The 15,937-nt window shown below is 41.7% G+C and overlaps 1 protein-coding gene across 5 annotated transcripts in view; it reads left to right on the top strand.

Annotated features, from left to right (window-relative positions):
- chchd6b (coiled-coil-helix-coiled-coil-helix domain containing 6b) overlaps positions 1-2,960 on the top strand; it is a 48,280-nt gene extending 45,320 nt beyond the window's left edge. For 4 of the 5 annotated variants that reach the window (XM_019277656.2, XM_019277665.2, XM_019277670.2 and 1 more), the window contains one exon: positions 2,646-2,960. In XM_019277656.2, coding sequence (XP_019133201.1) covers positions 2,646-2,669 — 24 coding nt within the window. In that variant the 3' untranslated portion in view covers positions 2,670-2,960. The remainder of the gene's footprint in view (positions 1-2,645) is intronic. The other variant, XM_019277660.2, reaches the window with a different exon arrangement.
- The last annotated feature ends 12,977 nt before the right edge of the window (positions 2,961-15,937 follow it).

Here is a 15,937-nt window from a genome sequence, read left to right on the forward strand (position 1 = left end):
CAGAACTGTAGTCACATTTCATTGCTTTTTTTGTTTGTTTGTTTTGTTTTGTTATATTCGTCCCATTTCATTGCAAGCACAATCACAGTCAAGTCTCACAAAGGAACTATGATCCAACACCACTTTGGATCTTTAGCACTGTGTTTTAAATTTAAACCTCTTTGTAAATGTGCAACTTCAGTTTGAGTTTATTATTAATTTCTTGCAGAAAGACTTGATTGTTCGTAGAGAAAACAATGTGGGAAAACAAGGAGTTTGAATGTTGACATTTTTGGCAGGAGGTAGTGAATACCTGAGGCAAGAGGGAGAAATTCTTCAAATGGTCAGTGTCCAGAAATCTAGTCTGAACCATGTTGAAACATGTCTAGGCTGCAGTGTAATAATCTAAAAATGTTCAAATATTAATATTACATAAATGTAAAAATAAACACATGATTATAAAAGCAGAGATTGTAAGTGAAGCTTCTTCCCACGACACACTGACCACATGTGCATCATGAAACCTCTTGCTTTTTTTGGCAACCGTGTAAACTGGTTAGAATAGCCACACAAACTGACTGAGCAGTGTGACCGGCCGAGCTGTGTGGTTGACATGAAACTGCAGCTAATTTTCACTAGAGATTAAAAGTCTGTTTGCAGTTCTTAACAAAAATAGAAAGTAAAAATCATCTGTTCATAGTCATATCAACATCATATCAGTAACACATATACATTTCATCACAGTTTCCATGTCGATATCTGTAGAATGTGTCACAGACATGACAAAAATATACATGTGTTTTTTATCTTCAGATAAGAAGTTCTCTCGAGTTTCTGTGCAGCAAATCCATTCATATATTGTATTTATCAAAGACAAACTCAATGTAGAAAGACGAGTAGCTGCAACGGTGCCTATGTAGATACCACGCACGTGCGAGCCGCAGCAGTCCTTCAAGATAGTGCTGCTCATGCAGACAGTACATCCTGGTTGTTAGAGGAAAGTAGTAAATAAAGTAGGAATTTTGGTTTTCAATTGGGATAAATTGTTATTGCAATTTTAGACAAAATTTGACAGCAGCAGCACTGCACTCTGAACCCATTATTGCCAATTAATGCCACACCACATTGCACTGTACAAAGCATGGCCCACAGAAAACGGCTGGCAGGGTTGAATTTTAGCTGAAGTCCGCTGAACTGAGCAATGAGTGCAAGGCAAATCGCATTTTTTCTGAAAGTGACTCAGACAGTGAAGACAGTGGTCTCATTTCAGTAGGTATGTAATAGTTATATATGTTTCTTTAGCCCAGCATCAGATACAGATACCCAACCCTTCTACCTCACCTTAACCCCTCTACTCCAGTACTCAGATTTTCTGTGTGCTCTTAAATTAAAATGATAAAAGGTTCTTTGTACTCTTTTCCTTCATCCTGTACAACGACAGCCACTTTCTCTCTAGTCTACAGTCTCGTCTGGCGATGTCACTTTAGCGCTAAGCACTGGTGCTATGGCAACAGTGCAGAGTCCCAATAAGCAAGCAAAAGGCAGTTACAAGCTCCTGGATTTTAAGGTGGAATGAAGAAAAATGGAATAAAAGCTCTGAAATTACTTGGACACACTGGGGCTTCTCTAGAGGAGTGCTAGTTAAAGAAGTTTGTTGTTTGGGGCGTTGTTTAGCTCAGTGGGTAGAGCAGCCGCCCCATGTACAAAGGCTCAGTCCTTGCTGCGGAAGCCCAGGGTTTGTCATTCCCCATCTCTCTCTCTCCCCACATTTTCTGTCACTCTTCAGCTGTCTCTATCAAAAATAAAGCTTGAAATGGCCCAAAAAAAAAAAAAAAAAAAAAAAAAAATTGAAAAGGCCCAAAAAAAAAAAAATATATATATATATATATATATATAAAGAAGTTTGCCGTTTGTTTTGTTTTTTTGTTTGATTCGGTTGCACAGCAGTTCCACAAAAAATCATTCAGATTATGACTGCGGTCAAAATATCTCAAGTGTACGTCTATTGTACCAGTAAACCACTTCAGACCTTCCCTGTGATTCACTGGATTAGAGCTTGAACGTGTCTGTGTGTCCAGGCCCTCAGATTTTTTTTTTTTTTTTTGCCACATAACCGTTAAGCACCAGGTGTATTAGTTCCAGGCCAGAGGTCAGATTTATATAAGAAGGGCTGCATGTCTTCCCCTCTCTCTGTCCTTGCCTTTCCTGTCTATATATCGTTAAAAAAGAAAGAAAGTTCCTGATAAATGAACCCTGTCTCCAATTTAGTGAGGATGCGCTCAGGTCAGCTCAAAATCAAAAGCTATGCCTATGTAGCTAAATAGATACCTATCTGTGTAGTCAATAAAAGACAGCATTGAATGTAGCTTGTAAGCGGACAACATGGTAGTGTGCTATAATTTGCTAGCTGGCAGAGAATTTTGCTGTCAGAAGTCTGAGCTAGGTTTCAGGAAAATAGCTTTCCCTTAGTGATATTTAGAGATGACACTTTCTTGGTATTTTTAGTAATGTGCACTGTGTTGTGTGAAAGGCTGGATTTCTTATAATGCATCCTGACGTTTTGTGAGTTTCCCCTTGGGTTCTAGTAATGTAAATTTATAATTTGATGGTTTCTCTCACACCACCACCTCCCTCCCCTCCCCTTGTCTCCTTCCGTCCTTTTGCAGAGCTCGCTGACGAATCACGGCTGAGAAAATCCCAAGAACGGCGGAGAAGAAGTGAAGAAGGAGAGAGCATGTCAGATCTGTCCATTTTTCGCCTCCCTCTGTCCTTCACATATTCATCCGTCCATTTATTTATCCACCATCGCTGAAGAAACCCCCTCCTCTTTTCCCACTCACCATCCTCCTTGGTTTTTGAGTGTATTATCTTGACATGTCACTCCAGAGTGTATGATGTGTTGATTTATTGTCAAGTTGCGCCGGCACACCCCATGCCGTCGCTGAAATAAATCCCAGTGATCCGGTGGTGATGAGACTGCAGGTTGTGTGTCTTTGTGTCTTATGTGTGTGTCTTTGTGTATATGTGTGTGTGTGTGTGTGTGCACACGGTGGCGAATGACTGTCTCTTGTCACAGCACACTAATAATGCTTCCACTACTGAAAATGGGGTCGTGTGCACTCTTCTGACAATGCAGTGCAGGCCCAGGGGCTTGATTGTTTGCCGTGCTCATGGTTTCATTAAGAGAGAGAAGGGAAACGAGAGTGAAGGAAATGAGGGATAAATGAAGTGGAGGACAGCTGAATAGTGAAGCGTGCATGTATTAATTGCGTGTGTGTGTGTGTGTGTGTGTGTGTGTGTGTGTGTGTACGTACATGTCACCACATAAGAGTGCTTGCGTAAATGCGTGCACATGAGCAACACGCCGGACAGGCCACATATTGTCCCTGCTAGCTGTGTTGCCATGGTGACAGCAGGAGTTAGTGTTAGCAGCAAGGTGTGGAGGAACCTTCGAGATAACCCTGAAGGTCAACACACAGTGCTACAGCTCACAGCACCACTCTGTACCTATACTCACACACTTAACCCCCTCCCTCTGTGTATGTGCATGTGTGTGTGTGCATGTGTGTGTGGGCACACGTGCGGAACTCAGTTAAGAAGCATTTCCACTTATATATGGCCATAGCTGGCCACCCTTGAAATGACTGAAGCCTTGTTATCACACACACACATACATATATAGTCAAACGGCACACACACACAGAATATTAATAGACTTTTAATATGCCCACATAGTTGTTCCTGGATATAAATACACATTCACACAAGTGGTAGTCGATGTGAATGTAGTAGAGTGTATTTGTTTATGATAGCTGTGAGGAGTGACGTATTGATCACAGTTTGACTTCTGCTTCTCACCATGGCATCGATCACGACTTAACACGCACAGCGCTGCTGACCGATCCATACAAAACACGCTCTATTATAGAAATCTAGTAAAGAGGAATACTGAGACCAGTGAAATGGATTTAGGAGTGTGTGAACGTGTGTGTGTGTGTCTTATCAGTCAGTTCAGTTTTGCGTGAGTCAGTGAACACCTCCAAACTACAAACTCTCACTTCCTCACCAGGGATTAGGCTGCTCTAACCCACAGACATGATGCACATATTACCTATATTAAAGCCAGTGGTTTCAGCCAGTGACTCTCATATCCCCTCTCTCTCCCTGACATTTCTTTACAAATACCAGCCTCTATTCACTCTGTTATTGCCTTTTCCCATTCAGCAATTCTCTGATTAAACAAGCTCCTGAAAAGCCCAGGCACTGCTATCTGCCATTTGGCTTTTATTAGAAACCCACCCCCTTTAATTAAATTGGCTGAATTACAGATATATCAGGGATATTTCACCAATATATCGGATAAGAGAGCACAATGGGTGAAAAAAAAATGGAAGACCGGGCTTTATGAGATGTTTTGAATGTGGTTTTGGCCGTAAAATAAGATTAACACAATCTTGATGGAAAGGCGATGTTTGTTTTTGGGTTTGTTTGTTTTTTTTTCTTTTTAAGGAAGCCGAGGTTTGTTAGAACTGATTGAGTGTCATCACTGAACAGCGCCGGTAATTTTTGTTTTATTTTAATGTGTTTTTTGTTTGTCTGTTTTCAGAATTTCACAAATTCGATTTATTTTTAACTCTCTCCTCCAACTCTATTTCAACCCCTGCACCTCCAGTGCCATGCCTTTATTTTCCTGCCTTATTAATGTGAAAGATCTGGGATTGAGGTTGCCGTGGTAACCGGCCCGGCTTCGATTGGATAGGAGACAGCTTGCGTGGTGCGAGGTTGGAAGATGGCTGCTCACGCCTTACAATGTACCGCTATTGATTTCCAGTCCTTGACAATTACTGGGTCCAGTAGACTACTGTAGTTTTCAGAACATGTGCCTAAAGCAGAGGGGTGTGTGACTGTATTGTTTGAGGAGGCGGGGGTCGCTACCATAATGCTCACTCTGCAGCCAACATACAGTAATCGTCTCGCTTTTTTTTCCACCCTCTTAAGTACAGGTGTTTGTCTAAAAAGCGATTCTTTGAGTTGCTGCCAGAGCTTCAACCTCTCAGACATCATGTAGCTTGATCAGGAGACAAGTTTGACAGTCAGCTATGCAGCTAAATGTATATGTTTGAGCGGCTCCGCACCGTCTCCTTTGTTCAGCTCATGAAACGTCTGTCTGTCGGCTGTTCTTTCTCATCCAGCTGAAGAGGTGTCTGCAAATGAGAGGTGGTGTCAGACCTTGACAAACTGCCTGCCCTTTGTAAAGACTTAATGGGGATCATTTCAGACACTGGTTGAATTCACATGTTAGTCAGATGAAAACGCGCAGACACACACATGTTCTTACTTCTTTTTGGAGTTCTCCCACTGCTGGAGTCTTTTGTCTTACACTTTCCTCTCTCCCTCGCTGTTTGCCTCCCTACTTCTCTTCTCTCTTCGCTCAGCCAACTTGGCATTGCATATGTGAGAAGTCGACAGTGAGCCTAATTGGAGTGTGTGGCTCTATCAGTGACAGTCACCATCCTGTTTCTGCACGCAGCACACACACACTCACATAGAGCTCTCTAGCTAATTGAATAGTCTTTTATTAAACTGTGTTAATGTGAACTGGAACTGGCTGCTGGTGAATTGAATTAGACCCCCCACCACAATCACCAACCATAGACATAAACACACGCAGCTCAGTAAGGCAGTTGGATGGATGGGACCTCAGCGTGGAGGGTGGAGGAGGAGGAGAAAACTGGGGGAGGGTGAGAGGTGAATGTTTTGTGTTCCATAGTAATGTTTGTGATTTAGGCGATCTGTGTTTTATACGCAAATGTAAGAAATTACTCATTACATATTACTAATTTAAAAAGTAGTTACATCACTTTACTAATTGCTCGGCTGTATAAATAATTAGTTACATTATTCATTACATTACATAAGCAGCAAGCCTAGCTCCAGTGTTTAGCTGCACACAGCTCACACACCAGAAGTCCTGACCTAAAACTAAAGCCACAGGGTTCACACACACCTCCAGCCCTGCACTGAGCTAACACCTCCTGGACCTGTCTGAAGATACAGACTGTGGTTCTGCTTCTGCGAGGACAGAGTCACAGGGAATTAAATGAGGGCCGCGCCTTCTGGGTCAAACAATAAAAAAATAAAAAAAAGAGGCAAGCTCCTGGCTTCTGTGCTTTGTACGTGCAACACAGCTAAGAAGAGTGAAGACTGAAGATGGCCGTCTCAGGGAGGTCAGTATGTGACTGTCCACTTGCCGTATCCGTCACAGTAGTATTGTGATAATCTTAAGGGACTTATATGACGATGTGCCAGGCTTGGGATTGTTAATTACCTGATATGGTTAAGTTGTTTTGATTCAGCAGATGTTTGCAATCACAATTTGGATTTAAGGCATTTCAGGTACTTAAGCCAAAGCATCATCTTAACATTAATGTTCGTCTCTGATGGTTCCATTTTCTTGATGCTAAGACATAATTTTAGAAAGACTAATACTGCCCATGATTAAACAGTTTGCTTTTGAATTTCTTTTGGAACATGACGCTAATTTCTGAGACATTGATATAGACATTTAGCCGAAATGGATCTAGGTTACTTCTGATGTAAACACAATGCTTGTTACAGTAACATAATCATGTCTGTTGAGAAGGGGCAAAATGTCAAGCTCACTAAAAACAGCAGAAGCTGAATTGAAATTAACCTTGTGACAGTTTTTCCTTTAGTTGTAGTGGTTTTGAAATCCATTTTTTTAATGTTTCAAAATTGATCTAATGCATGCTTTTTAATTGACCAAACAGCAGTTGCATTAGTTGTGAAGAATAAAAAAATGACATCGGTTGTTGCATATTTGTGCATATTGTGTTTTCTTTGATTCACTTTATTGTATGAAATGTATTAAACAATGTTGGGCCCTGCTCTGCACTCTGTGGCAGTTTACTTTCATTCAAGAGTGGATTGTTTTCCTTAAACCAGATTCTTCCCTTGGGACATGCCTCCAGACCCCCTAGGGGGCTTGCGCCCTTGTTACATTTTTTTTTTATTATACATTTGCATCCCTACACAGGGACCAAACAATCGAGTCAAAACTATCAGCATGAATAGATGCTACTAAGTAAGCTGGAAAATCTGTTTTTGTGATCTGGATGAACCAACTCTTTAAGTTGTGACATGAAATATGGGTCAGACAGTTTCCTTCCACAGAACTGTGATCCACTTATTTCTATATAGTGTGCGGTCTAAAAGAAGATTTGTCCCAGATACCACTCTTTTAATACAGTGTTGTTTAATGTCTTGCATAGTGCCCCTCCTGAGGGACAGTTAGAAACACTTCTGCTACAAATATCTGAAAATTACATTGTGTGATTTATGTTAGGCCATTTATAAGAATGAATGTCTTAAACCACAGAACTGTCTTTATTTGACCTCCAGAGAGAAGCACTTTCTGTTTCATCCAGCTTCCACAGACACAGACAGACAGAGGGAAAGAACACAAAGGGTGTTAGGACTTTAGAGAGAGTGTGGAGATAACCAGAGGAAGCCCTGAAGCAGCAGGGGATCTGACCCAAGTGTCTGGAGTGAAACTCAGGCTGTCACAGCACGTGACTGAGGGTGGAGCAGTTCAAGAACCCTACACTGTCATGGCTGACACTGGAGGAAGAGGAGAGGAGCCTTGGAAGAAAGAGAACAAAAAGAAAAGCAGAACCCTGTACTCAGGTGAAGATGGAGAGTACAGAGAGGGGGAAAAGGGGAAAGAGGTCAAGGTTGTTAAGAACAAAGTATTTCATCTCGGTGCAGGAGGCAGAGCGAGGGTGAAGTTAGGAAGGTAGAGAAAAGACGAAGCGTCAGACAGACAGTCCACTGGGGTCTGTAGAGGCAGCTTGGAGGAGATAGCTCCCTCTTCTCTGCTTTATTATATTACACCGGTGGATAAAAAGAATCCGACATCCTCTAAAGTCATTGCAGCCCAGTAAGAATGGCTCAGGGGGCAACGCAGCTCCTTAACCCCTCTCAGCACATGCCTGGATGTGCGTGCGTCTCTCCGAGGGTGATTGAAAGGCTGGGCAGGCCTATTTGTGTGTGTGTGTGTGTGTACATATGTGTGCACACACATTTACCAAACCAAAGTGGCACATCACTTAATCCTTCCCCAGTAACTAGGATAAGCCACCAGTCTTATCTTTCCTTCTCCCCCTCGTTCTTTTCCCTCACTCTGTCTTTCCTTCGGGAAACTATTGTCCCTTTTCCCGTCTTACCCTCTACACACCCCCTCCCTCTTTCATTCTTATTATTACCCTTCTCAGCCCCAGACTTTAATACCTCATTATTCTGTATTTAGGGCCTGAAATCTTCTCTTGCGCCGGCAGTAGGGGCTAACATGGATTCTACATTTCTTTGGTTCTTTATTGCCAGGCTGTGCAGGGGATTTGAGAGCAGCTTTTCCAGGAGAAGAAGGATTTTTGCCGCCATCGACAATCATGCCGGCGGCTCCTGGCAAGGTGTGATATTGTGATATTATTCCAGGAAGTGTCGCTACAGCTGCCCATGGGAATGGAGCAACAGGTCTAAGAGTATGTGAGGTTATGCTGAGTTGTAGGTGCAGTAAATGTGTGGTTTGTTTTTAAAGTCAAAGGGAGTGGCCAAGTGAAACGTATCAATGACTATCCTAATCTCTTTCATTCATACAAATACATGTTAGGTGCAACACAAACTTATACATGGGCCCACAATTAAACTATTGCTCTTTAGTCTAAATGAAAAGATAAGATGTAATTGGAGCCGGCATTATATTTGATTACATCCATCCACTCCTCTTTTTGCTTAATGTCCGTTGTCTTTCATTTTCCCCAGATTTGCCTGAAGCGCTCGTGCATCATCACCTTTAGTAGCAAAATTATCTAGGAAAAAAAGATGAAGTGATTAGAGTACTTAGAGGCCTCGAATATTGGTGTACCCATGTGCCTTTTTGTTATTAAGATCTAATTTTGTTCTGCTGTATTCCATGCATGGGACCTCTTCGTGCAGTTCAGATTCAGCATTCATTCACAATGCCCTTTGGGATTACGTATTGCTATATAGATAGGATGGCAAATGTTTGAAGGATTATTTGCACATCTTGATGTCCACACAAAAAGTGACAATAGAAGCTAGATGAACACGAGCACTGTTGCCTCAACACTGGCTTGGTCACTTACTATTTGACATGCTTATAAGACACACTCACTTTTCCTTCTCCATACTCACACTCTCTGTCTTTGTCACTCACGCACAAATGTAGTGTCAATAATGGCAGGGTGCTGTTTGTATAATGATTCTATCTTTCCAGATTGACGGGGTGCTATCAGCTTTGTCTGTCACACAAAGAGAAGAGAGGCAGTGTGAGTACAAGTGGATCACCCCTCTGCACACACAAACACTCGCCGAACCCTTCTATCATGGCGTCCTCCCATAGACTCCCTGTGTCAACAGAAGCTTTGATTAACCGGGGACAGGCACTAGCCTTTGTATCACTTGGACAAAAGTGGCGCTATGGGGTGAATATCTATTGAAGATGGCACACTGCAAGTTGCAGCGGTAAAATTGTGTAGTACAGACTGGCACAGCATGAAAGCTCTAAAAGAGAATATTTGATTTGAATACATCAAATCATTTTCAATTTTACTTTCAACCCCGCTGCTTTGTTTTTCCGCTCCTTGTTTGTGATTAATACTCCATAAAAAAAAAAGAGAAAAACTCTATATGTGCCGACTCTCATCTTGTTACTTCAGCCGGGAATCATCTAGAGAACATAAATTTAACACAGCCAATTTCCTCCCCCACTGACAGTGTGATTTTACCTTAAACTTCCAATTAGCTGCTTTCACTTTAGCTATCCATCACTCTCCAGAAAGGCTTTCTCTCTTTCTCTACCCACCACACGATATACATGAGCCACAGTGTGATCAATTTAACTCTGATGATAGGCATGTGGGCTGTATCCATCAAACACAGCTATTTATGACAGCAAAAGGAAATTAATATTTAGTTGCTTTCATGTACAGTGTCGGATTGTGTGTGCAGAAGTTTATGGATGCTGTGTGTGTGTGTGTCCTTGCTCCCCTGAAGGCAGGAAGTGTGTGTGTGTGTGTGTGTGTGTAGTAGCAGGTAAGTGACAGGGTTATGAACCTCTGAATGATGCCCTCTGCCTCTTTATCCGCTGGCAGGAAGTCTGCCAGGTGAGAGAATGTGAGAGGCTGGCCAGTGCCAACAGGGCAACTGAATGCCAATCAGCAGTGGCCTGCAAGTCATGTGTGGTCAACTTTGGTTAGTGGAGGGAGGTGAGAAGCTGTAGCCTGGACTTTGTAATGATCTGATGACTCATGTGGGATATAGATGATGGGCTTTTGGTGGAGGTAGGGGACCGATTTAGAGACATGCTGATGAGTGTGTGCTGCGTCTGCTGAGGCATCAATAAAAGCTTGGTTCCACCTATAGATGGCAGCATTACACTCCTCCGTCTCCGTGTCACACCCTCTTTACAAGCGTTTCATTGCAGCACAGTAAAGTGACACTGTCGATCCCTACAGGGAAACTTGCTTTTCACCTCATAAGGAGGTCAACAGAAGTTGTAGCCTCCTGGATCTGCCAGAGTCTCAGTTTTCTTGCTCATGGACACTAAGGCAGACCAGGTTACCTGGTTGATTTAGACACATTTATTATTTGTATTATTTGTATTTATTATTTTCTTTTAGCAGAGAAAATCCTCTTCTTTCTTGATTCTTTCCTCTGGAAAAAAAATCTGTGAAAACTGTACAACATAATCTGGGACTCAAAGTTACATCACATTCATCCGCCACCATCATGCTCCTATTCCAAATACTATATATAAATACAGCTCTCAAGCAGTATGGAGTAGTGTACAAGTGTTGTAGTGTCTATGATTAATTTATACCCTTCCTACCATGCATTCATGTCAACTCTTGTGTCGCTCTCTGCTGCCTCTGCTAACATCACTGAACCCACACTAAGATAACATTGCTTTCTGAATCACACTGGACGCTGGACTGCTAGGGTTTAAATACATTTTTTAAAATTTGTGTAAGCATGTTGAGCTAAAGCTGTTAAGCGTTAAGTGGCTCTTTTGTGTTTTTTTGTTATTTCTTTGCATTATGAATTGATCATTTGCACTAACATGGTTATATTTCTTGAAGTCACTGCACCCAGCCAAGATATAGTCCAACACATAAAACTATAACATGTTGTTTTTTCATTTCAGCTCCTGTACAGACGAAACAAAAGAGATGTTAGTTAGTAAACTCTGAATGGTGCTAGTAAGAGATTTTGTTACATCCGGACAGTGGCTAAGATAACCGGCTTCCCGCCCCGCAGACTTACAGACATTAGAACAGTATCAATCTTCGTATTTAAGTCTCGACAAGAAAGCAAATAGGTGTATTTTGTTTGGGACCGAAAGATTGGTGCACACACCAGCACACATAAACTGGGTCACACAATCTGCCTCTACATTCTGTTTACTATCATGACCCATGAAATTGATTCTTTTTATCTGTATGTTTGTGAGCGTTTTCACGGCGTGACACAGGTTGCTCCCCCTCTTTCCCTCCATGCCCTCGCCACACAGTATCTGGTATGTCTGTGTTGTGCACGACATACTCATTTCATGCTTCATTTGCCGCCTCACGAGCTCCGTTAATAAACAAGACCCTTTGTTGCCGAGGCCTCCCTGACGAAACTCTGTGAGCGCGAGTGTGTCAGCTGTCAGACGACTTGTCTTCAGCACCAGTGTGGGATTAGGTGAGGCGTAATGCACATCAGCAGCGTGCCGTTGTGAGGGAAAATAATGTCGAAGTCATTACCAACTTCACCATCACCCATTTAGGGATTATAACTCCCTCCATCAACAAATCAGTAAATCTGATTGTTCTCGGATTGTGTGAAAATGGATTTTAGAATTGAGAAATGATGCATTTTATAATCACAGGAAACAGTTGGACTGCTATTCATTCTGCCTGTGTTATCGGTCTGTCCATGCGTCCGTCTATCTGCTTGTGTCCCTATGTGAGAAAGAAAAAAAGATTACATAAGAATTGCTCAAGGGCAGGGTTTATCTTCCATCTGCCCAGAATGCACCTGCAATAGGTGAGACACCTGAAGCGCCCACAAAGGAAGGTCCATTTTTCCATTCAACCTCCACTCTTAGCGTTTTAAGCCTTCCAAGGACCTCAGCGAGGCTGCCACAGATGATTTTCTTTGCATTTCTGTCTCTGAAAACACTTTCTGTAAAATGATTCTCTTTTCTTGACAAATTCATGGCAGGCTGGAGAATCGCAAGAAGATGCAATTCAAATAGATGTAACTATAGAGTGTGACCTCCATTGAGTTTTTTCAGTTTTGTTTAATAAACTAAAGCAGACACATTCATGATGATGAAGAGGATATCACAGCAATTCCTATTATTTTCCCTTTATGCTACACTCTCTATTAAAAAGCAGTTTCCTTGGAGCCTAACATTGAATTCTGAGTTTATTTTTTCCACCCAGACAGACATGAAGGAGTGTTTATATGTTGTGTTATTAAAAGGGAGAGAGCTGAGACAGTGACTAATCTATTTCCTTTTACACACGGCAGCCAGTAATCACCATTCTATGAAGCTGCTCACTCATCCATCCATAATGTTATCAAGACACATTATCTGTGTGTGTGTGTGTGTGTGTGTGTGTGTGTGTGTGTGTGTGTGTGTGTGTCTGCACGCACTTTATGTGTGCCTGTGCACTTGTGTGATTTTTAGTGGCTGTGAAAACAGGTGTTAGAAAATTCGTGTGTGGGCATTTTGATATCTGCAAGAGTGCACATTGTGAAAACTGTGCATGCTTTTGTGTCAGAGCTTCCGTCCACAACACACATCCAAATGCAACACGTTTTTCCTTCAGCCTGTAGCTGGATCTCACATTGTCAACCAATGGAGGTCACACTCTAATGCGTGAACATCGCTCCCTCTGCCCGGCACTAAAAAGCAAATGAAGTTTTCTTCTTGGACAAGGCCACAAAGATGCATCTGCTAGCTGTTTTTACAGGGTCTGGCTCACTGTGTTGTTACCAGTGTCTCTATATTATCTATCAGTATGAAGGTTTGCAGTGCTGTGGATTTTTTATGCACATTGTCAATCAGGTGTACTGAAGACAAGAGCACCCATAATTGGAGGCTGGCTCACATGTAGATGGTAACTAGAACGTTTACACTCTGATGTTGGAAGCCTTCTTGGACATGAATAACCTCTTTATGGACTCAGTATTTATGCTTCTAATGTTTTTTTGATGGAACAACATAAAAGGCATGTTGATTACTAAAAGATTAAAAAGATTTCATTCTCCACCTATCTGAGATAAAGGAATCATCATTTTCCTTTAGGTTCAACATTATTTTCTTGGTTTCTCATTGCAGAATTGAATTCGTACTGCAAGTATACTGCAAGTTTTTTTTACGTAGCACATTTCATACTACAGGCGTATGAGCTTCAGAAAGATAAATAGGTAATATAAAATACAAAAACTAGCCATCAACCAGACACTTTTAAGCCTAAACAAAAACTACCTAAGAGCTTGTAAAAATATATACTTGTAGTCTGCTTTTCAAAGATGACACTGTTGTAGACTACCTTATTTCATAATGAAATAATAACATGTAGTTTTGTGAATGATATGTAGAACACATACATACATTTAACTTAAATGTCAATTTAAACTTATTTAAAGTTTACATCACATTTTACAATAAAAACAACAGCAAAGAAAGGAACACAGTATCACATGTAAAAGTGCTCACATATGCACCCACACATACAAACACAGCTAATCATGTTAAAGAATTTTTTAAAACTAAGATCACATAACTATAACCATATAGACAAGGAGGAATAACAATCAGTGGTCTCCAGCCAGTGAAATTAGGAAAGATATAGAACAAGGAAAAAAAAGATGTTTTCAGCCTGGGTTTGCCTCTCGAGTCTGTAATAATATGCTGAGCTATTTTGGCAGTGCTTGGATATGAGAGTTCAGCTCACACCAGTGTAACAGAGTTAAGGTGAGGATGATTCCACTTGCCATAAAAACTCACACACACACTTAATTGTCCTATGGAACTTGAAGCAGCACCCCTGTGGTTTAGGGTCGTGCATCCCGGGGGAGAGCGGCAGTCGGACCTTGCTGTCTTGCTGCATGAGTTGTGAGCTCCTCTATTGTTTTATATTAATTACACGTGGTTAGCTAACCTGCACTTTCTTTTCGTTTTACATTTTTCAGATGTAAATGTGTGTGTGTGAGGAAAACGGGACTGACTGTGTGTGTTGATCCTTCTGCCAGATGTCTGAAATAAACGGCAAGTTTGCCCACAGTGACGGTCTTCTTCTGTGAAGTACACAACCCAACGAGAGAGTACAAAACCACTACACCAGGAATAGATTCATTCACCTTTATTAGATGCTTCACTGTGTGAGTGTTTGTGTGGATGGATGACACATAGTGGTCAGACAGTGATCCTCGTGAGAGCATTAGGACCCTGACCTCAACCTCCCTGCGACCCCTTTTACTGCCCTCGGCCTGCTACCATCTACACCTGTCTTCACCCATTAGATCGTATGGCATGCGACGCAACAGGATATATCCTCGTTCACTCTGTCTTTCACCAACATACAGTATGATATAGAACAGACAGTGAACCTATCCCCATGAATTTGTCCTGTTTTTGATCAGCAGCTGCATCTGTCAGCCATTGCACCGTACTGACACGGTTGGAGAGAGTCCAATGTTGATTGGCGAGCACATCAGCTGGAACATGTGTGCTGTATCATGTGTTACATTGACTGTATAGAGACACTGGGAGTTGACTCCTAAATGGAATTGAACCAGGAACATAGTACACCAAAAACCAGTGAGCTATAACATCGATCAACTTGTAAAAAAAAATACCATGCATGTTTGAACCCCACTCAAAAATAGTGTTTTTGAGAGATTACAGTGTTTCAAAAGGTCACAGCAGCAGGTGGGTCTGTGGAGAAATATTTGGGTGAATGGTGAGTCATAGAGTGGTGCTTCTCCTGCAGCTCCCTCTCTGTATATTGGAAAGCAGCCTGTGGGCCTTGACTCATTCCCTTTTCCCGGGGGAGTCCTCGCTGTCAGGCTGCAAGGGGAATTGACCTGTGAGTAAAGCGGGCATTTTTGGGGGGATGGTTATTTATTGAGCTAGTAGACAGGAGACTTGATGATTCACTGACAGGTTCAGTCACTTGTACAAAAACAAATAGAAATGTTCTCCTCACACTGCAAGGGAACTTTTGTGAAAAGAGCAAGAGAAAGTATCAGGCTAATTTAAACCACCAAAAAGCAGCAAAGATCTTTTTTTCACTTCTTCTCATCCCACTTTTGTTCTCTAACTCACAAAAGAGCTTTCTGCTGGTACAATACAATCCGGTCTAGTCAGTATAATGGTTTCTGGTGTAACATGATTTTACCACCTCTTGTTTCATTTAACTTAATTTTGTTGCTGTCTGATGAAAACACCGTCACCAAAAACCAGGAGCTACATTATTTGATTTTATCCATGTTGGGGGGTTGAAGGGATGGAAAATGTTTCTAAGCAACATGATTGCACAGCTTCTCACTGCTCACATGTCCAGTTCTTCAGCAATGTCTGAAATGTCTGTCCTCTCTCAACATACATGGAAACAAATAGTAGTGTTTCTGATCAACCAGTGACTGTAACTTCAATATTTATTCTCCTTTTAGTTCCGTTTTGATCTGTGCCTACTCCTATCTCTCTCTTTAGCTGCTAAAGCTCCTTCATTAAAAAGGCTGCATGCTGCTAGAATCAGCAGTGAGACATTGGGTCAGTCAATAAAGAGTTGGGTCATTATTATCTGCCACCACCATGCATGTAGCATTCGATCCATGATTAAAAATACAAATTAATGCA

This window comes from Larimichthys crocea, chromosome VI, assembly GCF_000972845.2.
Source record: "Larimichthys crocea isolate SSNF chromosome VI, L_crocea_2.0, whole genome shotgun sequence".
Taxonomy (NCBI): domain Eukaryota; kingdom Metazoa; phylum Chordata; class Actinopteri; family Sciaenidae; genus Larimichthys; species Larimichthys crocea.